The following is a 22,334-nucleotide window of genomic DNA, read 5'->3' on the forward strand; positions in this document are numbered from 1 at the left end:
CAGGTGTGCCCGGCACCCGCCTGGTCACCTGAGCTGGGCTGGGTGCGGACGGGCCCGGCCCGAGGGCGCCCTGGCCCTCAGAAGCCGAGGCTGGGGGCAGCTGGGCGCACAGATTAGTGCGGCCCAGGGCCCCTGCATCGTAAGGAGCCTGAAGCAGCGCATGGTGAAAATCCGGGGGGCTCTAATAGAGGCAGCAGGGCAAACCCCAACATTCCTGTTTGCTCAGATTTCTCCTGGGGCCTCTGGACTGTCAGGACTCGTTACGGCGAAGTCCAAGGGCACAGAGATGGGCCAGACAAGGCCCCTGCCCTCAAGGAGTTTCTGGACGTAATCACAACTCAAGGTGCCCTAATGGAGGTGACATAAAGCACCGTCATTCCTTCTGTTCACTTGGAGTCTCTCCAGGCCCTGTGCTGGTGAGGCTGAGGACTCAGGTATATCAGGCGAGGCTCCTGCCCCTTAAAGAGGACCCTGACAACAGAAAATAAACTTCCCTAAAGTGTAACGGGTGTGACATAGGGCGGAATGGAGGGGGAGAATAGGGCCGGAGTCCGCGAGGCACAGGAAATAAGCTGGGCGAACAGGTATGCAGGCCCTAAAGAAACCAAGACCTTTCCCAGGCAAATCTCTTTTCCTCCAAACACACCTCGCCCTTAGAGGAAATGGGTGGCAGTCTGCGAGAAGGGTCCGCCCGGCTTCTCTCTAGACTCGAAATAGTGCAGGAGCTTAAGAGGACACTGGGGAGGGCGAATTGAGAGGGAGCTCCCGGGGTTAGCCGAAGGTTTCCGAACGTGGCCGAATGGAGACCGAGTGTTTCCGAAGAGATTCGAAGCGGGCATGGGCCAATAAGAGGGAAGCCGGCCGCCCTTCGGAAGAGTGTTTCAGGAGAGTTCCGAAAATGTCCGACCGAGCCTGCTGCCTTCGTCGGGAATAGCCGAGGGTCTACGAAGAACCTGGAAGCACCCGAAGTCCCTGTGTGGTTTAAATAGTTCACGCACTAACAAGTTCATTCATAAAACAAATGTTTATTGAGCACCCATCCTGTGCCAAGCTCTGAGTGGCAATATTGGAGAGAAGCCGTTGAGGAAGGGGACTTGGGACTTCTGGAAAGGGACACACTCGGAAATCCAGCCGTGGAGTTCCGAAAACACACGAAGGGCCCTCGGAACTGTACCAACTCCGCGTCGAGAACACGCCCTCGGGTCCCCAGCCGAAGAGTTCCGAAAGTCCCCGAACGGTTTGAGACTGACTGGAGGAAATAGCCGAACGAGCTGCCTCGGAGGCGGGCGGAAGGAGGCGGGGACAGGCGACGGCGCGCGCGTACCCTGAGAGGAAGCGGAAATGCGTGTTGCTATTAAAGGCGTCGCCCCGCCTCCCGCCTGCCTCTTTCCGTATCCGGCTGCCGTCACGAGAGGAGGTGAGTTGCGTCCGCGTGATCGCCTCTCGCGCCTGCCATCGGGTGTCTGTGCCCCTGCCTGCCTCTCTCACTGCGCCTCTCGCGCTCTTGGCTTCACCCCGGCCCTGCCGCCTTAGGTCGCTGTGGATTCTCATCTCTCGTCCCCCGCAGTTAGTCTCGGCCGCCCAGGTTAGCGCCGCCACCTTAGGCCGCCCAGCCCCGCCTGGCAAATTTCTAGGCGCCCTCGGCCCACGCGGTGCTCCCATTCGCCAGGTCCCCAAATGCAGCCTTCCTCTGTTGTCCGGCGTCGGCCTGCTGCGCCCCTGACGTTTTCCCGCGCCCCTTTCTCCGCAGCTGCCGCCATGTCCGCGCATCTGCAGTGGATGGTAGTGCGGAACTGCTCCAGCTTCTTGATCAAGAGGAATAAGCAGACGTACAGCACCGTAAGCGGGGCCCCGACGGCTGGGTCGGAGGGAGGGACCTTTACGATTGTTGTGCCCCCTTCCTCTTCACGACCGCGTTGCGTCCTTCTTCCCAGGAACCCAATAACCTGAAGGCCCGCAACTCTTTTCGCTACAACGGGCTCATTCACCGCAAGACTGTGGGCGTGGAGCCGGCGGCGGACGGCAAAGGGGTCGTGGTGGTCATGAAGCGGAGATCCGGTGAGCATTTGCCCTGGTTGGGCCCAGGCAACAGACCCCCATCCGGGGCAGGGGGCTGTAGTTTTTTACTGTCGGGCCGCGGGAGTGATTCTGCTATTGAATGGAGGATTCCTGGGGTCAGGACGTTTACCTGGGGGGCTGGTTCCTCTCCAAGCTAGCCCACCAGGTATGTGAGCTTATCATCTAAAAAGTGGAGAAATTAAAAGCACCTGAAGTCCGCTGGGTGCTTGTCAGGGTTAAATTACAGGGTTGCACGGTTTGATGGTGTTTTCAGAATAAATCCTTGAAGCAGGTGGAAGTCTGTCTCCACCGGTGGGAAAATTCAGGTAAACAGATGGGGAGCCGCCTTCTGGCTCCCGCATAGGAAGTGACAGCTTGGGTCTGAAGCAGTAGTTTGGCTCCCATTCTGGCTTCAAGGACTCAGAATGGGGTGCTCAGCATCCCACTTCCCTGTGTCTCAGGCACAGACAGGCTCTTTTAGACTCTTAGAGGAGGTCAAGGGGAGGCAGGGGTGTGTCTTGGTAATAGCTGAGTCATGGTACCACACCCGCAACACTTTTGTTTGTAGATGGGCAGTGGGTTTTAACAGATAGGAATGAGCTTTTTCCCGGATCCCTGATTAGGACCGGTTTCTCTTTGGGTTCTGAGCCCTGTGTCCTGTTCACTGACAGAAGCAGCCACATCTGCTGCCTTCTGTTCTCAGGAGGAAGGCGGTTAACCTCCCTTCCCAGAAACACAGACCCGGGAGCAACCAGTTGTTTATGCTTTTGGGCTTCTCAGGTTCCCACACTCTTGAGAACCCTGTCTGGTGCGCTGGGTCCCAAAAACTTTGCTTTCCCTTCTTGGATTGTTGGGTGGCTTTTCCTCGGCTGTCAGGAATCTGGTTGACCTGAGGAGGTAACATGGGTTCTCCTCTGGGGTCAGAAGGCTAACATCAAATCCCCAGTATGGTACAGGGACCTTGGCATCTGGGGGGAAACCCAGGAGCACAGGATCCTAGCCGGGACCCCATCAGCTCTTTGGCACAATATAGGGGGTGTTTTCCTTTTTATCCTGGGCAGGGGAGTCCAACTCTACCTGTGCACAGGTGATGGGCAGGTGTTTTCCCCAGGACTCTTCTTACCCTGGTCCTCCTGTGGCTCCACATCACCCCAGCCTCACAGCTTGGCGTTTTAGACACTTGTTGCTGAGCGGGTAGCTAGGGCCCAGGAGGGTGCGGAAGGGAGAGGAGCCAGAGCTGCTTTCTGGGGAGCGCTCGCCACCTGGTCAGCATGGTGCCAAGTGCCCACCTCGCCCAGGCTCTCCTTGGAGTCACACAACTGTGCATGGGACCTTGGGCAAGGGAGTCCTGGTCCTTTTGCGTCTGCTTCCACTTCTGTCCAGTGAGATGAACAGTGTTGTGTCTCAGGGACAGGCTGGGGAGGAGACGCCTATACAGGTGCAGGGCCTGGCCTGTGGTCGTCCTCGTCATTGTCCTGTAAGTTGATGCCTGGAGATGGGGCTGCCTCCCAGGCTCACACAGTCAGGGCACTCAGGTTCTCTGGGTGGGATTGTGCCCTCACCCCGGGGGTGGGCACCAAAGGTCCAGACCGTCTGACCCCTGGGGCTCCTCATCTCCCCACCCCACCAGGCCAGCGAAAGCCGGCCACTTCTTATGTGCGGACCACCATCAACAAGAATGCCCGGGCCACCCTCAGCAGCATCCGGCACATGATCCGAAAGAACAAGTACCGCCCGGATTTGCGTATGGTGAGTGGGGGCTGGAGAGCTGATGCCAGGTGGTGGAGGCAACTACACAGTGGGGACCCAGGGAGCCTGGCCAGTGCTGTGAAGGACGGCCCTCTGGTGACTGGAGCTGGACCTGCGCTCTGGGGAAGAGGGAACGTTGCCCATCTGGGAGGCATGTGGGGGTGGGGGGCACAGCTGGTGGGGTGGGTGACCTGAGGCCGCCTCGCCTCCCAGGCTGCCATCCGCAGAGCCAGTGCCATCCTGCGCAGCCAGAAGCCTGTGATGGTGAAGAGGAAGCGGACCCGCCCCACCAAGAGCTCCTGAGCAATCTGTCCCCTTCCCTAATGCAATAAAGCTGTCAGCTGACTTGCCGCAACCTCCTTGCCTTCCAGGCCGTGTCCCCAGGGGCTCCCCTACCAGCCGGCAGCACACAGTCGTCCCAGTGTCTTGAGTCTGGAGGGACCAGGTCCAGGTGGGGGAGCTGAGCCCCAGCTTTTGTGTGTGTCCTTGGCCCATCGTTTCTGCCCATCACGGAGGGCTGGCGTTGGTGTGAATTTTTACATTCGACGCTCAGAGGTGATTGTCCAGTACCGCAAAAAAAGGAACTGCAGGTTAAGTAAAACCTAGAATCAGCATGATCGCATACTCTGCTGATGCATGACAAAGCTTCAAGAGAGACATTAAGTGGGAATTTTTGAGTTTTTAACATTTAGTCTAAGGTTCCTGAGGGGTGGGCGTCTAGACCAAGGGCCAGCGCACCTTCTGTTTTGTCTAGTTCTGTGGCCTGTGTCACAGCAGTGTTGGCAGTGTGGCCTTTGAAGGAGGAAGCATTTACAGTCTGGGTCTTTGCTGTCTGGGACCCCAGCCTCTTCCAGCCTGAGGCAGGCTGGCCCTCCCCTCCCACTGTGGGTCCTGGGGCAGCTCGGCCTCTCCAGGGGGCTCTGCAGGTGTGAAGTGAGCATCCTAGGACTTGGGGGTGGACAGGGCCTTCAGCATGCCTTGGCCTTTGGTCTGGGCCCAGAACTGCACTCACGGGCACCAGTGCAGCTCCTGAGTCCAGAAGCCTGTGGGACTCTGTCCACACCTGGGAGAGGGGGACATAAGCTGCACCCGCCACCCAGGAGGAAGGTGGCAGCCTCAGGCTTCCTGCCAGCAGGCATGTCCTTAAACAGCCGTTTACTGGCGAGGAGCCCACCTGGCCAAGTGTTTCTGCCTCCTGCTGCACTGGGGGTGAGCCCAGCGTCCCTGCAGCACCGTCCCTCACCTGCTTCCTGTTCTCAGCAGGTGACTGCCCTCCCCACTGCCCTCAGCTGCTCCTGACTGCTCCAGCGCAGCCTCTCTCCAGCCCTACCCCAGGCTGCACAGCTCTGTCTCCTCAGAGGTCTTTTCTGACCGCTGGGTCTAACGTCGGTTCTCCTAGTTGCTTCCTTGTGTTTATTACAACCGAGACGTGGTCCTTGTAGGCACTGCCACTGGGCACCTGCCTGGGTCCTTCTGCCAGCTCAGCTGCTAGCTGTGTGGCCTTGGGCAAGTAACTGGAGCTCTGCCTCTTGTCAGAATTAAGTGGGCTAAAGCAGCGGTCCCAAACCTCTTTGGCACCAGGGACTGGTTTTGTGGAAATCCATTTTTCCAGGGACTGGGGGAGGGAAATATGGTTCGGGCAGTAACGCGAGCCATGGGGAGCAGCAGATGAAGCTTTGCTTTCTGCCTCTCATCTGCTGTGCAGCCCAGTTCTAACAGGCTGCGGACCAGTATTGGTCCACGGCCCGGGGTTTGAGGACCCCTGGGTTAAAGAATGCAGGTAAGTATGGTAATTAGCTGTTGGTGTAGCGTTTTAAGCCTATGACAAGCTGGATGGCGTCTCTTAACTATTCAGATGGGCCTGTGGCGTGCGTGTGTACACACATACGTACATACATGTACACTTGAGGAGTGGCTGTTTTCTCTGACTACCCCAGATGTGCCATGAAGCAGGTGTCATCCCCGCCTTACAGATGTAGAAACCGAGGCTCAGATGGGTAAAGGTCATCCACATCATTGCTCCTGGTGTGTTTCCTGTGCACCTATTATGTGCCAGCCATTATGCCATGGGCCAAGGATTCAGGTCTCTGCCATCCTGAGGACCCTGTGCAGAGACGACAACCCTGCCCCCACTTCACAGCTCTGTGCTGGGGCCCAGGAGCTCCACACACCTGGACAGTTCCTGACCCCCTTCCCACCCTGCTGCCCGCTCCAGCCTTCTTCAGTGGCTGTGAACGTGATCGCTTCCTGCCAAACCCTCTTCCTCCCCTGGAGCATCCACCCTCACCCCACTGGGGTCTGTCCTCAACCCAGGTGGAGTGGTATCCTTAGTTCCAGGTGGAACTTAGGCGACTTAACATCTGCTCAAAACCCTCCCACGGTTCCCATCCCACTCCGAGTGAAAGGCAGCCCCCTAGCCTTGGCTAGTCGGGCCCATCTTCACTCAGATGCCCAGCCCCTTGCTGTCCCCCACAGAACGCGGTTCTGCCTGGGAGCATCTGCACTAGCTGTTCCTCTGTCTGGAAGGTGCTTCCCCACAGGGAGCCAGGGCCTCTTACTCTCACATGTTGCTGGGCAGTGAGGTCTCTCCTGACCACTTGTCCCCTTTGGCCACCATCCAGGTTCTTAGTTCCCTGACCAGGGATCGAACCCGCGCCCCCTGCAGTGGAAGCACCAAGTCTTAAACTTCGGACTACCAGGGAAGTCCCTCTTTTGGCCACTCTTAAAAATCAAAACCCACCCCCACACCGGCTTCATTTTTCTCCACAGCACTGAAGTCCGTCTAGCGGGTGTGTCCTGTGAGGCAGTACTTAGCCTGGCACCCCAGCACACCACATGCACACAGCGCTGAGCATCTGCTCACCCACGTGGCGGCCGGTCGTCAGATGGTGTCCCTCTCCTTGTCTGCCCCAGAGCCCTGCTCCTCTAGGCCCTTAGCCCATGTGGAGTCCGGCTGGTCACCTGAACCCCCAAGATAACTACCTCCCTCTGGGGCCTCAGTTTCCTCCTCATAACACAGCCTCACTCGGTCTCTGGACCCCTAGCCCTGCGGGTGGCCAGGCCATCAAGGGTGGCTGGGCTGGGGACGCCACGCCAGGGGTCTGGGTGGCACTTCGGTGAGGGGGACCAGGAGAGGGCTGCTGGGAGGGAGCAGGTCTCAGCTGCCCATCTCCCTCCTGGGGGAGGAGAGCTTGGCGGCAGGTGTGGTTTGTGTGGGGGGCCATCTATGCACACTTTGTTTTCTCGCAAGTGATGTATGTTGGCGTGGAAATTGGAAAAGCAAATAAAGAATACAAGATTTAAAAAATGATAAATACCCAGACACATCATAGTAAAAACGCTGAATCTGGAAAGCGTGAGAAGAGCACCTCACGTGCAAGGGAACTGCAGTAAGACTAACTGCTGGCTTCTCGACAGGAACAGTGGGGCCAGGAGGCAGTGAGATTACAGGCAAGTGCCCAGAGAGATGTCCGCACCCTTCCCGTCCCCCACCACCCACAGCATCCCCCTCCAGTTCCACATCTGCCAGTTCCTACGCTTGCGTGAGTCACTATCTCTACACCTCAGTTTCCCTACAGATGAAACAATAAGGTTGTTTCAAGCGTCTGATTCCTCAGGGCTCCGCGATGCAGAGATCTTGGTTTAGTTTGCTGCTGTTGTCTCCAGTACTAATCCGGGGAATGTCTGCAGAGAGTGTAGGGCGCACCCTTGGCAGCTACCCCGCACAAGGTCACTCCGAGCAGTGGAAACTCAGGGCTGAGACGTGCTCTGTTCGTGGGAAGGACTGGCCTTGATTATAGTTCCATCTTCACGGATACCTCAGGTACATCAGGGCTCCATCACTTCTCAACCTCTGTGCCTGTGACACGTGCATATGAATAGACCTTACTTCCTAAGGTCCTTGTGGTTAAATGTGCAGAAAGCTTGTAACATGGCCGGCCGGGACAAGCCCACAAATCTTCCTTGCATGAATGAACAGTTTATTATAAATTATCTTGAGCAGATGGACTCAAAACAATCACAAATGTCTTCCCATGTCTATAACTATTTGCACACAAAACAATGCTCGTGTTTTTCCGAGCACTTTGAGGACAAATCCACACACGCTAGTGCCCGTGTCTCCCAGTCTACATGAGTTCTGTGAATACACCGCTGTGTCCTCTGCTGCATTCCCTCCAGGCTGTTTCTTCCCAGTACAGGAATTTTAAAAATCTCTTTGTTTCTCTTGTAGTCATTTGCTGTAATAAAATCTATTCTTTAAAGTCTTTAATTATGAAAATGACATGAGCACGTGGTTTGGAGACATGCAAGGAGCCCAGGATCCCAGCCCCGGATCCGGATCCGACGATGCCGCCTGGCATGTGGGATCTTAGTTCCCTGCCCAGATATTGAACGCGTGCCCCCTGCGGTGGAAGTGCAGAGTCCTCACCACTGGACCGCCAGGGAAGTCCCTTGTGTTTCATCTTGAAAACTGTTCACAATCATCCACCTGTGGGCCTTGAGCACCCCAGGCCTGCTGAGTTCACCCTGACTGTATGTCACCCCCGTGGCCCTTGGCCAGGTTCTCACAGCAAAACCAGCACGTTTGTTTCAGTACCTTCGCTTAGTGTAGCATTTATGGAGGAGATGCACCCAAGGGTGTTGGGGGGACACTATTGTCTTCACGATTTCTGTGTAACCCCAGAACTGTTGTAAAAAAAGTCTTTTAAAGATAGACTAAGATAGTGTTCACCTCTCAGGTTGAGAAACACCCAGAAGTTGGGTAAAAATCAAAGTGCACTTATTAAGGCCATTGTGGGGGGGATGGGCACACTTACGTCACTGACAGCGTCAATTGGTACAAACCCACGGGGAACAGTTTGGCCATGTCTGTACAGAATTACAAATGAATGTGCCCTCTGGCACGGGGATGTCACTTGAAAAGGTTGACTCTGTTCCTTGTGTGCCGTGGGATCCATGCACAAAGGTCATTCCTTCCAGCTCAGTGTGACATACATTAGGGCACAGCTGAGGGCAGGGAAGGGCTGTGAGTGCTTCGGGACAGATGGCCAAGATGTGCTAAGTCAAAAAACTCAGGTGCGACGTGCTGTGTTATACACAGATGAAACGCTGGACGTAAAAGAATATGGTTTATGGGAATTCCCTGCCGGTCCAGCAGTTAGGACTCCACGCTTTCACTGCCGAGGGAGCGGGTTCAATCACTGGTCGTGGAACTAAGATCCCACAAGCAGCATGGTGTGGCCAAAAAATAAAAAGAAAAAGAAAATATGTTTAAATTTGCTTACGTTTGCATAGAATTTCCCCAGAAAAATACACAGGAACCTGCTGACACTGGTTGTCCCTGATTAAGGGAATTGGGTGTGGGGAGATGGGAATGAGAGGGAGCCGTTTCACTGAAGAAGCTCTTGTTAACTTTAAAATTAAAACAAGTCAAGTCTTTGCTTGCCTTTTTTTTTCTTAAGTCTGTTTTTTGAATGGGTAACATGCACATGGTATTCCAAGCTCTCCTTTCTTGGGACAGTATTTGCAGGTGCTAATGTAACCTTCTGGAGGCATTCGATGAATATGCAAGCAAATACACATCCTATTTACTTATTTATTTTTGTCTGCGTTGGGGCTTCGTTGCGGTGCACAGGCTTCTCATTATGGTGGCTTCTCTTGTTGTGGAGCACAGACTCTAGGTGGGAGGGCTTCAGTAGTTGTGGCATGTGGGCTCAGTAGTTGTGGCTTGCAGGCTCTAGAGCGCAGGCTCAGTAGTTGTGGCGCACAGGCTTAGTTGCTCCGTGGCATGTGGGACCTTCCTGGACCAGGGCTCGAACACGTGTCCTCTGCATTGGCAGGCAGATTCTTAACCACTGCGCCACCAGGGAAGTCCCACATCCTATTTAAAACAAAATTAAAACAAACAAAAAAGAACAGAAATGGTAGCGTATCTTGTACAGCATTTGCATGTTGCTCTTTCTCACATATTTTGGAGATTGGTCCATATCTCAATGAGCTTCTTCATGTTGTTAAAATTCTGAAATATAGCAGACACAGAGAAAAGCACACAAAACACATTTATACACTTCCCTCATGGGCTCCCTACTGGCTTGAGGTAACCAGTATCCTGAGCTGTAGGGAAACAATCTTCTTGCTTTTACAGCTTTACTGCCAAGGTATGTGTGTTTAGCAGCACAGCTTGGTTTTGACGGTTTTGGAATTGTGTGCGAAGGCATTCAGACTATGGGTCTCCTGTGACTTGCTTGTTAGGCTGATGTTGTTTTCCACGCTGCTGGAAGTAGTGATGGTCCACTACTTTTGTGTTGTATAGTATTGCTCCTTGAATATACAAGCATGTTTATACTGCTTGCAATTAGGACAAATGTGGTTTTGCAGCCTAAGGTACATGTGCAAGAAGGCTGAGTAATGAGATACTACTGCGTCCCCACGTGACTTTTACCATTTCACGCTCCTGCCAGGGTCGCCCTGTGGACCAGGAGAGTATCCGTGGCTCTGCACGTGGCGTTGTCAGATCTTATCATTGTGGCAAGTTTCACGGGAGCATAGTGGTCTCAACTTGGGTTTACACTGCACTTTCCCCATCACTAGTGATGACGGGAATCTTTGCATGTGCTTGGTAGTCGTTGGGATTTCCCCTTTTGTGAAGCATTCGTGCAAATGCTTTTGCCAACTTTTGTGTTGTTTCTTACTGATTTGTAGGAGCTCTTTATACATGTTTGGATTTGTCCATTTCGATTGCATACAACCCCACTGACTTGTCCCACTGACTTGTCTTTCATTCTCCTTTAGATAAACAGAAGTCCTTGATTTAAAAAGTTAAATCAACTTCTCTTAGATATACTTTACACAAAGTAAAATACACCTATTTTAAGTATATACTTTATAAGTTTTGACATAATTATGCACCCATGTGACCCCCACCATAATTGGGATCTGGAATGTACTCATCACACCCAAAGCCTTCCCACACCCCTGTACACTTTATCCTACTTATCTCAGACAGCCAGTGATCTGCTTTTGGCCCTTAGTGACTAACTTTGCCTGTTCTAGAATTTCATAGAAATGGAATCAAGTATTTTGTACTCTTCCGTATATGGCTTCACTCAGCATGTTATTTTGTGTATCAGTGTTTAGCTAAGTAGTATTCCACTGTGTGAATTCACAATTCCTTTACTCATTCATCCATTGGTGAACATGTGGGTTATATTTCCAGGCTTTGCTGATTACAAAGGAAGCAACTGTGAAAACTGGCATACCAGGCTTTCCTTTCTCTGTATTTTATGATCATTTTTGACACTGTGTCCTAAGGCCCGGCACAGAGCCTGACAGAGGGCGACAAAATCTTTGGCCTCCCCATCTGTGCCTTTGCTGGTTTCTGCCAAGGCCGACCACTCCCTACTCTCCCACCAGCCGAGAACCCCGACACTTGTCCAGGTCTGCGACCCTTACCTGACCCTCCATAACAGTCCAAGAGGTATGACGACCAGCAGGTCTGCCCTCCCGCAGATGAAGGAACAGGGCAGGGAGAAGGGCCATGCCGCAGGGGTGCATGCAGGAAGCTGACCTGCGCCGCCGGGTCTCCCGCCCCCACCCCTGGAGTGAGGGCAGAACCTGTGACCACGCTGGGACATGTTCCTGCAGTCAAGTTATCACCCGGGGCTCATAAGCTTCATCTAATCAACTGGGTCCCACAAAAGGGGGCTGTGGGGTGAGAACCCTGGCAGCTTCTAGGAGCTGGGGATAGCCCCAGGCCCTATGACCCCAAGAAACTGAATCCCGCCAGCTTTGAGTTTGAAGAGGACCCGAGAAAGGAACGTGCCCAGTGGATCCTCAACTTCACTTCTGAAACCTGAGCAGCGACCAGCCCGTCACACCAACTTCCAACCAACACAAATTGTAAGACAGGTGTCTCCTTAGGCCTGGGATTTGTGATATATGATACAGAAATCCACAGGAACATGTTCTGTTGGCTAGAGCGGGATCAAGTGCCCCAGCGCACGGCAGACAGACGGAGCTCCCACACCCACTGCCCGGCCACTATGCCCATTTCAGGAGAACAAGGGCAGCAGAGATCAGCAGCAGGCCCGTGCCTGGCACTGCACCCCTCAGACAGAGGGCGTCTCTGACTCCAACAGGAGGCCCGCTGAGCTGAGAGACCTGTGCTCAGCCCACGTGAAGACTCGGGCTGGGGCGCCCACTGCTCAAAGCCAGGGTGGTGGAGGCAACAACAGCTGCTTTTCCAACTTTATTTAGAAAAACAAATCCAGGTCCGAGTGCCCCCGTGCCCTCCCCCACCCCAGCCATAACTTAAATAACTTAGAGACAGAGTTGGGGGCAGGTGGGTGGCGGGTGGGAGAGGGAGGGAGGAGAGCCCACTACAGCCGCCGCAGCGCCCGCTTCTTGTCCGTCTTTTTCTTGGCTGCCAGCTTCTTATCACGCTCACCCGCGTGCTTCTTGGCCATGGGCCCCTCGACCCCTCCTGGGCCCCCAGGGGCCATGGGATCAGCGGTGGAGGCCACAGCCCCGCTGGCCAGGGACCGGCTGGCCTCGGCCCTGCCACTGCTGGGCCCACCTGCGCCCCCGTGGATCTCTGTGAGCAGGCGTGCGCGGGCGGCATACTCCTCATAGTTCTCCAAGAGCAGGCGGCCCGCCTCCTCGTTGAGGGCAGACTCAGGGTTAGGGTGGATCAGCAGGCACTTGATGGTCTGTGGGGAGAGCGCCAGGGTCAGGGGGGGCCGGTCCCCCAAGCCTCACACGTCCGGCCTTGTGGCCTCAACTCCCAACACCGCTCCCCCAGATGGCACATGTGTGCAGGCACCGTGATCAGTGACTCGCCCCAGGTCATTCAGGAAGTGAGGGGGGACTTCCCTGGTGGCACAGTCATTAAGAATCCACCTGCCAATGCAGGGGACATGGGTTCGAGCCCTGGTCCGGGAAGATCCCATATGCCGTGGAGCAACTAAGCCCGTGCGCCACAACTACTGAGCCTGCGCTGTAGAGCCCGTGCTCTGCAACAAGAGAAGCCACTGCAATGAGAAGCCTGCGCACCACAACGAAGAGTAGCACCTGCTGGCTGCAACTAGACAAAAGCCCGTGCACAGCAACGAAGACGCAATGCAGCCAAAAAAAAAAAAACAAATGGAAGCGAGGGGGACAACTTAGGAACTAGCAACTAGACAACTAGCTCTACATTACACGACAGGAAGATGCTTAAAGCTACAGCTATCGCTGGCTTTAACAGGAATCTCAAGGGCAGAGGCACAAATCCTGGCTGGGCAAGCTGTTAATACCCAAGAGAAAGGCACCAGGGCATAAACAGAGACTGATGCCCGAGGACAGTCGAGCGTGGTCCAGGAAGGAAGTGAGTCTTCAATATTCCTTAATCTGCCCATTTTAACTGCAGAGTAAATCGAGGCCGAAAGGTGTGACCAGCCAGCCCCCAATGGACCGTTCTAAGAGGAGTCTACCCAGACAGCTGTGGCCCCTAAGCCATGTTTGTTTTACCTCCACTTTGATTCTAAAAGGGAACGCAGAGCACCCCAGGAACCCAGAACTTGTCTGGCCTTGAGCAGGTGAAATGCTCTCACGTGTAAATGGGGGCAGTAACAAGTACTCCCCAAAGCACCTGGCCCAACACACGTCACTGATAATCATGAGGGACCAGCATCACACCCTAATTCTGACAACTGCACCCCACAACCAGAGGCCTGACTGCCCGCCTTTCCCACAGCTGCCCTCCCATGGCTGAGCCTGGCCTGGGCCCCGCACTGCAGGCCCTAGGGATTGTTGGGGACACTTGGGAGTTATTCTGTGAGCTCATCTCTGGTGGTGCTGGCAGCCACCACTGACACTCCAGGGAGAGGAGGAAAAGGTTTGGGGTCTGTTTACCTTGGTGCTCAATCCTCCCCCGGGCCCTGCAGGAAACCCCAATTCCCAGTCCTCCCTACCAACTGCCCCAGGGGCTCATTAGAAATTCAGTGTTTGTTTTTTTAAATTTCACCTTGTGGGAGGGGTGGAGAGGCATCAGGTGACCTACATGCTTTAAGTGGCCTATGGGGACCCTGGAGCACCAGAGTAGTCTGGCTGTCTCCACCTCAGCTTGGCTGAGGTGGGCCTGGATGGTTCTCTGCAGGGTGGTCCCTGCTGCACGATGTGCAGCAGCTTCCCTGTCTCCACCCAGTAGGTGCTGGTAGCACCCCCAGGTGTGACAATTAAAAATGTCCCCAATGGAACAAAACCACCCCTGGTTGAGGAACGATGGAATGACAATGGTGATGGTTGTACAAGCTGTGACTACTGAAACACCAATGAACTGTACGCTGTAGGATACTGGACAGTCTATCTTTGCCCTAACCAGACGCTTGACTTGTACCTGTCAGAACACCGTCCTGCTACACAAACCATCACTTGTTCCACAGCAAAGGTAGCTGGGCACTGCCAACCCTTCCAGAAAAGCTGGAAATCTGGATTCTTATGTAGAAGCCCCAACCAGTTCAGTGTTGACTTTAGAAGAGAAACAAGGCTCCGTGGCTTGGACATCACTGGGATGCGTCCAGGAGGGAGGCCCAGGCCCAGGCAGAACTCACCAGCAGCACGTGCCGGATGCCCAGCTCAGCTGTCCAGTCCCTCTTGAGCACGTTGACGCAGATCTCACCATTGGCGCCCACATTTGGGTGGAAGATCTTGGTCAGGAAGTAGCCCTTGGGCGGGGAGGCAGGAAAGTCCTTCCCCAGCAGGAGTTTCATGCGGAAGAGGCCTCCGGCGTATGGGGTCCCCTCTGGAATGCAGGGAGGGGGACAGTGTCAGGAGGCGCAGGCCTTCCAGGCACCCCCAAAACCAGTCTCCACGGTCTGGCTGCGAGGCAAGTGCCCCACCGCCTCCTCCGCCAGACGGGGGGTTCTCGAGAGGAAGACAGGCCCAGGTTCCCAGGGGGCCACAGGCACCACCCCCAGCTCAGAGTAAACCCCCTGACTGGTGGTCCCCACCCACGGATCCCTCTTCACTCCCAAGTGAAGGCACAGCACACCCTTCCCAAGAGGCACAGACACACGTGCCCACTCAGCTCCTAGGAAAAACATCTATTTGGAAGCTTCTCAGGCAAATGTCAGGACAGTTCTGTCCACTCCGTGGTCTTCCCTGCCGCAGCAAACACTGGGAGTTGTTCCAGACCCATGGCTGTTCCTCATGCCCCAGCCCCCACATCCCACCCATCATAGCCTGGGCAGCTGACCTCCAGGTCCACTCCTGAATCTGAGCCCACCTCCAAGTCCAGCGGAACCACTTCTCTCACCTGATGGATGCCCATGGTCAGCGGCTTCCTGACCGGCCTCCAGATTGTATCCCCACCCTCACTGAAGTCAAAGTGAAGTCTGAAGCGACCCACTGGCCCGGCTTTAAACCTTCCAAAGGCTTCCTTTCCAAACTCCTTTAAAAGAGGTCTACAAGCCCTAAAAGATCTGTTCCCTATAAGCTTCACAAGTCTTTTTTCTTCTGTTCCTCAGGAAGTCTTCCCTGACCCCCTCCCCACAAGTTCAACTCCAGACTAGGTCCTTCACCACACTCTTCACTTATAAAAATTCAACTAATAACTTAAATGTAGTGCACGTGAAACAACCTGCTAAGCCACTATGCAAGATCAAACGGTCCCCTGTAGTTATTTGGTTATTACTGTTATCTCCCTGAAAGCCTGCATTTGTTCTCTGCTTGGTCCCCAGAGAGCCTAACACTGGCGGCAGGAAGGAGTTTGAGATGATCCAGCCTCCCCTCCAGGCCTTTGCTGACACTTCTCCCCACCTGGCATCCTCTTCCCAATCCCACTTAATTCCTACCCATACTTCAGGATGGAGGAAACACCCAAACCCAGGTAAGGCCCCATTATATGCTCTCCTGGCCCCCAGAATTTTTCTCACAACACTTACGGGGAAAGTATATACAATTACTTGTCATTTCTAGTGTCCTGCCCTGCATACTGTGAGCACCATGTGTAACAGGTGTGCCTGTCATGTCTACCCTTGCGTCCTCAGGGTCTGGCAGTCCACCTTACAGTGGGAGCCTCCTATCCTTGCTCTAAGATTGACGGAGATCTAGGAAGTGCACCCCTCCCTCTCATTCCCACACTCACCAGGGCCCTCGATGGTGACCTGCAGGTCAGTGAGGTCCTCCTCATTGGGAAAGACCTTGATACCATCAGGTGGGTCAGCTGTCAGTGTCGTCACCTCCTTGTACACCAGGCGGATGATATGGGGGGGCAGGTTCTCCACGTTGGAGTTCTAGGTATGGAGACAAGGGGGTGAGCCACGGGCAGAGCCAGGGCCTGGTGCCTCCTGCAGGATCTAGGATGCAGTGGCACCCTAGTCTTACTCCTGCAGTCCCAGGCTGTCAATCACCCCGAGCTCCCAGAACCCCCAACCCAGGATGCTTCAGGCGACCGCCCCAAGCTGATCTCCCACTAGAAATAGGGCGGATTGCCGAGGGCTTGCGGATGACTCCACCTTCCCCAGAAGACCCCAAAGCCCGCTCGTAGCTCCGCAAGGTCCCCGAATGATTCCGGGCAGGCCCGAGGCCTATGCCGGTCCCCCTTCCCCACCTAATCTTGGTTAAGACCACCCTGGAAACCCCAACTCGAGCCTGGAGACGGCGGCGGAGCGTCGTTGTTCCCGAAACACCCACGGGCGGGCCAAAAAGCCCGGAGCTCGGCCGGGCCCTCCCCTCCCGCCCCGCCTACAGGAAGGCCCCTGGGCCCATCTCAGGCCCGGGATACCCAGGTGGGCCCTCCAATCCCCCAAGCCGCCCGCGAGAGGCTCCTGAGACCCCGCCTCCTCCTCTGGGGGGGGGGGCCCAACCACCCCTCCCGGGCCTGGACGCCTAGCTCACCATGACTGCTGCCGGCCGGGGGCGGGTCCCCCCGGCCCCCTTCCTGCGCTCTCCGGCCGCCGGCCGGGGCGGGGGGCCCAACTGCTGCCGCTGCGGCCCTAGCGAGGCCCCGGCGGCCCCGCTCTGCTCCCCGCTGCCTCCGACGCCCGCCGCAAACCGCACCGCACCTCCACCCGCCCCCAGTGCTGGGCCGCACTAAGCCTGTCGCGCGCGCACCGCCGCCCTTTTATATCCGCCCACAGGCCGCGCCCCCTCGCGGGCCCCTCTCGCCGTGCCTCGACCCGTGACGTCAGCGCGCACGGCCCTCGGCGTTCGACGAGCTCGCTCCCTTCCAGCAAGCTGCAGGCCGAAGTTGGGGAGGGGGCGCTCGGCGGGCCGGCCAATGGGGGTACGCGGTGGTCGGGGAGGGATCCGGGAGGATGGAGTGGCGGAGAAAGGGAAGTAGAGCGGGAGAGGACGTGAAGGGCGACGCGACCGCTGATTGGCCCATTTGAATGAGACGCTGGCGCACGCGCGTGCCCCGACGCCCAGGAGATCACTCACGCGACTAACGGTCGGCCGTGGAGCCTGGGCAGGGCGAAGGGAGGTGGGACTCTGGCGGTTTAAAAGGACGATAGAAGGCGCGCCGGCCAATAGGGGCGCGCAGTCGTGGAGTGGCGTCACGAGACGCGCGCGGGCCAATCCTTGACGGAGAAGGCAGTACGGGGGTTGGGGGGGCGAGGGAAATGGAGAGCGACCAATGGGAGCCTTGCCTAGCGCGGACCCAGGCGCTTGCAGCCAATGAAGTTCGTTGATTTTTGTGTATGCAAATGAGTGTGCGCGGATGCCCGCGCCCCTTCCTCAGCCGGGAGTGGGGGTGGGCGCTGGGAATCGTTGTACGTTTTTCTCCGAGGCGCCATTTTGTGCTGAGAATGACCTGTGACCTGCGTGGTGTGTCAACCCGGCGCTGAAGGCTTAGACGCCTGGCCGTCCAGTGTGTGAGCTCTGGCCCCAGCCAGGCTTCAGTCTCCTCCTGTGAGGACTGTGCCCGAGAAAGAAGGAAGAGCCCCCAGGCCTTGTTGAGGGCCTGGCCCTGCCTGTGACTGACAGCGGTCTCCCGCCAGCCAGGCCTCGCCGGGTCTCCCTTTCCCTGTCTGGTGAACCGGCGCAGAGCGCCCCGGGCGGCCCAGTGTCGGCGCCCTGAGAGCGGGAGGCCCGGGAGCTGACCCGCCTCCTCGGCTCCTGTGCGGTGCGGCCGCGGCGCCCCCGTCAGGCCCTCTCTGCCCTGGTCCCGAAAAGACTCCTCAGGGGGCCCCAGCCTCTGGAACAGGGGCCAGGAACGTGCAGAGACGCCCACCGCCGTAGCCATGACTAGTTTGTGGCAGATTGGCCGCACGCGGGCATCCCGCGCGCCTCGCCTTGGGTGTTATCCCACCGGGTGCAGAGGAGTCCGGCCCAGTTAACACCCAAGAACCCTGAAGGAAGAGAGGGGTCAAGTGACTTGCCCAGGGCCCCCCCCCCCCAACTTGGGACATGGCGGAGGTGATGGTCAGACTGAGCTGTATCTCAGAAGTCCACTCAACAGACGTAACTGATGATGGTCACGAGAGTGGTGGTGATCGATCCGGTGCTCGCTGGGCAGAGCACTGTTCTAGTTTCTTTGCATGCTTCATCTCATTGAATCCTTGCCACAGCCCTGTCAGGTGGATGTTATGATTCCCCTCGGGACACTCTCAGTCGTTCAGTACGCTTTTATTTTTGAGCACCTATCATGTGGTAGGCAGGATACTCTGGGGATATGGCTGAGCATAAAAGGGACAAAATCCCTGCGCACTCAGGGAGCTGACGTCTTCGTGGGGAAGCCAGACAGTAAAGTAAGTATATCCTATGATGTCAGCGAGTGATAAAGACGTAGAGGAACAATCAGGGCCAAGGGCCTACAAAGGGAGGGGTGGGGGTTGCTCTTTGACCTGAGGAAGGATCACTTGGGCTCCATGCGGGAAGGTCTAGGGGAAAAGCATTCCAGAAAAGGGAACAGCCCATGCAAAGGCGAGGCGAGGGGATCGCGCTTGGTGTGTTTGGGGCGCCACCAGGAAGCCAGTGAGGGTAGGTCGGAGGGAGGTGCTTAAGTCTGAGAGGTAAGGGGGGGCAGCGGTTACGTCTCTCGCCTCTGCCGGGTGGGCGGTGTGTTGTCTTCAAGCCCTAGGGAGCCATTGGAGGCTTTGACAGGGCCGTGGGCGCTAATAGAGAGGGAGGCGAGCAGGATGGTGGCAGTGGGGATGGGAGACGTGATGGGGATCGGTGACGTCGACAGGACCTGAGGGAGAAGGAAGGAATCGCCTGCATCTTAAAATTGGGGTCAGCAAACCTCAGTAAAGGTTTTTGATTTTGCGGGCCATCAGTCTCTGTCCCAGCGTACCCAGTTCTGCTGCTATAGCCCCAGAGTAGCCAAGCCCATGTGCAGATGTAGGGGCTGGCTGTGTTCCCATCAGCCTTTGTTTACAGAAACAGGCAGTGGCAGGGGTTGGACCTCAGGGAGGCTGCTCTTTACTGACCCCTGAAATCCCAACAGGCCCCACCCCTGCTAAGAACTTTTCAAGAGCCCTCAACACACTGCGTTTCAAGTAAATCCCAAACTCCCATGAGATCCGTAAGTACACTCTCCCTGAGGCCCCCTTGGCCTCTTTCTGTCTGTCTCCCTGCTATAAGCCAATCTCTGCCTGACCTGAAGAAGTTTACACGGGAGTCCCCTGTGCCAGGAGAGCTTTCCTCCTCCTCTGTCCTCCTCATGGCCTAGGCTCACCTTAAAATGTCACCTCTCATGGGACTTCCCTGGCAGTCCAGTGGTTAGGACTCCTCGCTCTCACTGCCAAGGAACTGAGGTCAGTCCCTGGTCGGGGAACTAAGATCCCACAATCTGTGCAGCACGGCTGGAAAAAAAAAAAGTCACCTCTCAGAGCAGCTTCCTCACTTCCACTCCCATGCTCCGTTTACTTCACCCTCTTTGATCTTCCTGGTCCATAAGAATTTATTATTTGTTTGCTTACGTGTTTGTCTCTGTCCCCCGATGAGTACAGCCCCAGGAGCACAGGGACCCTGTTCTTAGACTCTAGCAGAGTGCCTGACAGATCAAGGTGTTTGTTCAGCAAGTATTTATTGAGCACCTACTGTGTGCCAGGCACTGTTCTGGGTGATTGGGATACGTAGGCAAACAAAGATCTTTGCCCTTGTGGGGCTTACTGTGGTGAGAGAAGACAGACACAGAAGTGAAATGTAATAAATAAATAAAATACATGGTATGTTAGAAGGGAGCAAGTGCTGTGGAAAAAGAGAAAAGTAGAGCAAGGGAGGGGCTCAGGGTGTGCCAGGTTGTGAATTTTAAGCCAGGTGGCCAGGGAGGCCTTACCAAGCAGGTATCATGTGAACACAAGTTTGAAGGAAGGGAGGAAGTGAGCTATGTGCTTATCAGGGAAGAGCATTCCAGCCAGTGGGAACAGCTGGAACAAAGGCCTAGCACGTGCAAGGAACTGCAAGGAGGCTGGTTTGGTTGGAACAGAGTGGGCAAGGGGGAGGGTGTGGGGAGCTGAGGTTAGAGAGATGTATGTGTGGATGGAGTTGGGGAGCCGGTATCATTCAGGGCCTTGAAGGCCGTGGCTAGGACTCTGGTCTTGTCTCCGGGGGAACAGGGAGCAATGGCAGGGTTTTGAGCAGCGGAATGCTGGGGTCTCACTCTGACTGCTGGATGGAGAAGAGAATGAAGGGGGATGAGGGCGGAAGCAGGGAGGCCGGGGAGGAGGCTGTTGCAATAACCCTGAGAAGAGATGGTGCTGGTCATCAAAGAAGATATATAAATGGCCAATAAGCACATGACAAGATGCTCAGTATCATCAGCCATCAGGGAAATGCACATCAAAACCACAGTGAGCTACCGCATTACACCACCAGGGTGGCTATAATCAAAAAGTGAGATAATAAGTGTCAGGGAGGATGTGGAAGATAGGAACCCTCACACAGCTGGTGGGAATGAAAAATGGTGCAGCTGATTTGGAAAACAGTCTGGCAGTTCCTCAGATGATTAAATCTAGAGTTACCATATGACCCAGCAATTCCACTGCTAGGTATATACCAGAGAAATGGAAACATGTCCACGTGAAAAGGCATACACAGATATTCATAGCAGCGTTATTTCTAATAGCCAAAAGTGGGAACAACCCACATGTTCAGCAACTGGTGAATGGATAAACTAACTGGTATTTACTTACAATGAAATATTATACAACCATAGAAAGGAGTGAAGTACTGTTATCTGCTACAAAATGGATGAACCTCCAAAGCGCTACGCTAAGGGAAAGAAGCCAGTCACAAAGGACTACATGTTGTATGATTCCATTTATATGAAATGTCAAGAACAGTCAAATGCATGCAGACAGAAAGTGGATTAGTGATTGCCTAGGACTGGGGGATGGAGAGTTGATAGCTAATGGGTAGATTTTCTTCTTGGGGCAATGAAAATATTCTAAAATTGTGATGGTATAGATGCACAGCTCTATGAATATACCAGAACACTTTAAATTGGTGGGTTTTATGTATGGCATGTGAGTTATATGTCAGAATAAAGATGTTATTTTTCTAAAAAGAATTTTTAAAAAATACTGAGATGGGAGGAACTGAAAGAAGGCCAGAGGGGTGGAGAAAGAGGGAGAGAGAGGTCTGAAGGAAGAATGTTCTGAGCCAGTAGAGGTAGGTATGGAGGGGCTAGGCTTGGTAGAGCCCTAGGGAGCCAATGAGGAATTCTCACCGGGACGTGTGAGTGGATTTGGTACTGATGTTGAGATTCTGGCTCAGGGCTGCTGGGTAGAGACTAGATTGGAGGACCCAGAGTGGAAGCAGGAACTCCAGCAGGGAGCTGGTCATGGGTTGGGCTAGTGTGGTGGCTATGGCCGAGAAGTGGGCGGATCTGAGAATGACTCAGGAGATGGCCTAGTGATGGGCCTTTTGTGTTAGTTTGGGAGACTGGAATCTGCAGGGGATGGGCTAGGGGAGGGCTGTCCTTACTTTCCTAAATATTGGAGACCTGGAAACTTACTTTTGCTCAGTGAAACCCAAATTGTCCCTTCGGCTTGAATTCTAGCTTCAGAAATTAATCTTCATTTCTTCTGTTCATCTGTATTAAATCACTAAAGAAATACATGCTTGGAGGGAAATTCACACAGTTACTGCAGTGCAAGAGGTAAAAGTAGGAGGTGCAGCTCTCCAGCTCTCCTTCCACTCCCACATTCGCAATCCCACCCCCTCAGGTACCCGCTGTTAATATCTGGGTGTCTTCTTCCCCACACTACTTGGACGTTTACATTCCCACACATCCTCCCTCGGCAGCATGCACAGCGGTCCTTGATAAGAACACGGGAGTTTCTAGCATTCTCCAGGGTGTTTATGCCGGTCCAGTCTGTGGCTAGAAGCTGCAGTGAGCATCCTCAAACGTTTATCTTTGGGCAAAGGTGTGAGCTTTCGGGCTTCCCTGGTAGTGCAGTGGTTGAGAGTCCGCCTGCCAATGCAGGGGACACGGGTTCGTGCCCCGGTCTGGGAAGATCCCACATGGCGCGGAGCAGCTGGGCCCGTGAGCCACGGCACGTCCGGAGCCTGTGCTCCGCAACGGGAGAGGCCACAACAGT

General features: G+C 55.0%; 3 protein-coding genes across 7 annotated transcripts in view; 2 read left to right on the forward strand and 1 right to left on the reverse strand.

The window, feature by feature from the left end:
• The first annotated feature begins 1,388 nt into the window (after positions 1-1,388).
• Positions 1,389-4,152, forward strand: RPL28 (ribosomal protein L28). 2 transcript variants are annotated; one of them, XM_004283292.4, is made up of 5 exons: positions 1,389-1,417; positions 1,751-1,839; positions 1,935-2,058; positions 3,689-3,807; positions 4,021-4,152. In XM_004283292.4, exons 2-5 carry the CDS (start codon positions 1,759-1,761, stop codon positions 4,108-4,110), a joined length of 414 nt encoding a protein of 137 aa, XP_004283340.1. In that variant the 5' UTR covers positions 1,389-1,417; positions 1,751-1,758; the 3' UTR covers positions 4,111-4,152. The 2 variants fall into 2 exon arrangements, with proteins under 2 accessions (XP_004283340.1, XP_012393523.1); XM_012538069.3 differs by lacking the exon at positions 1,389-1,417 and adding an exon at positions 1,543-1,585.
• Positions 4,153-12,042: 7,890 nt separating this feature from the next.
• UBE2S (ubiquitin conjugating enzyme E2 S) lies at positions 12,043-16,918 on the reverse strand. The gene is made up of 4 exons (XM_004283290.3): positions 16,684-16,918; positions 15,932-16,079; positions 14,397-14,587; positions 12,043-12,515 (listed from the first exon to the last, which is right to left on the reverse strand). Exons 1-4 carry the CDS (start codon positions 16,684-16,686, stop codon positions 12,186-12,188), a joined length of 672 nt encoding a protein of 223 aa, XP_004283338.1. The 5' UTR covers positions 16,687-16,918; the 3' UTR covers positions 12,043-12,185.
• The window catches only part of ZNF628 (zinc finger protein 628), a 62,736-nt gene continuing 55,501 nt past the window's right edge, over positions 15,100-22,334 (forward strand). For 3 of the 4 annotated variants that reach the window (XM_049703359.1, XM_033411966.2, XM_049703357.1), the window contains exons 1-2: positions 16,951-18,536; positions 19,235-19,312. Coding sequence is in view for 2 of the 4 variants with exons in the window: in XM_033411966.2 (XP_033267857.1) it covers positions 18,327-18,536; positions 19,235-19,312 (288 nt within the window). In the remaining 2 variants the exon portion in view is untranslated. Of the gene's footprint in view, positions 15,674-16,950; positions 18,537-19,234; positions 19,313-22,334 lie in introns of those variants that run through there. The other variant, XM_033411969.2, reaches the window with a different exon arrangement.

This window comes from Orcinus orca, chromosome 20, assembly GCF_937001465.1.
Source record: "Orcinus orca chromosome 20, mOrcOrc1.1, whole genome shotgun sequence".
NCBI classification, from domain to species: Eukaryota; Metazoa; Chordata; class Mammalia; order Artiodactyla; family Delphinidae; genus Orcinus; species Orcinus orca.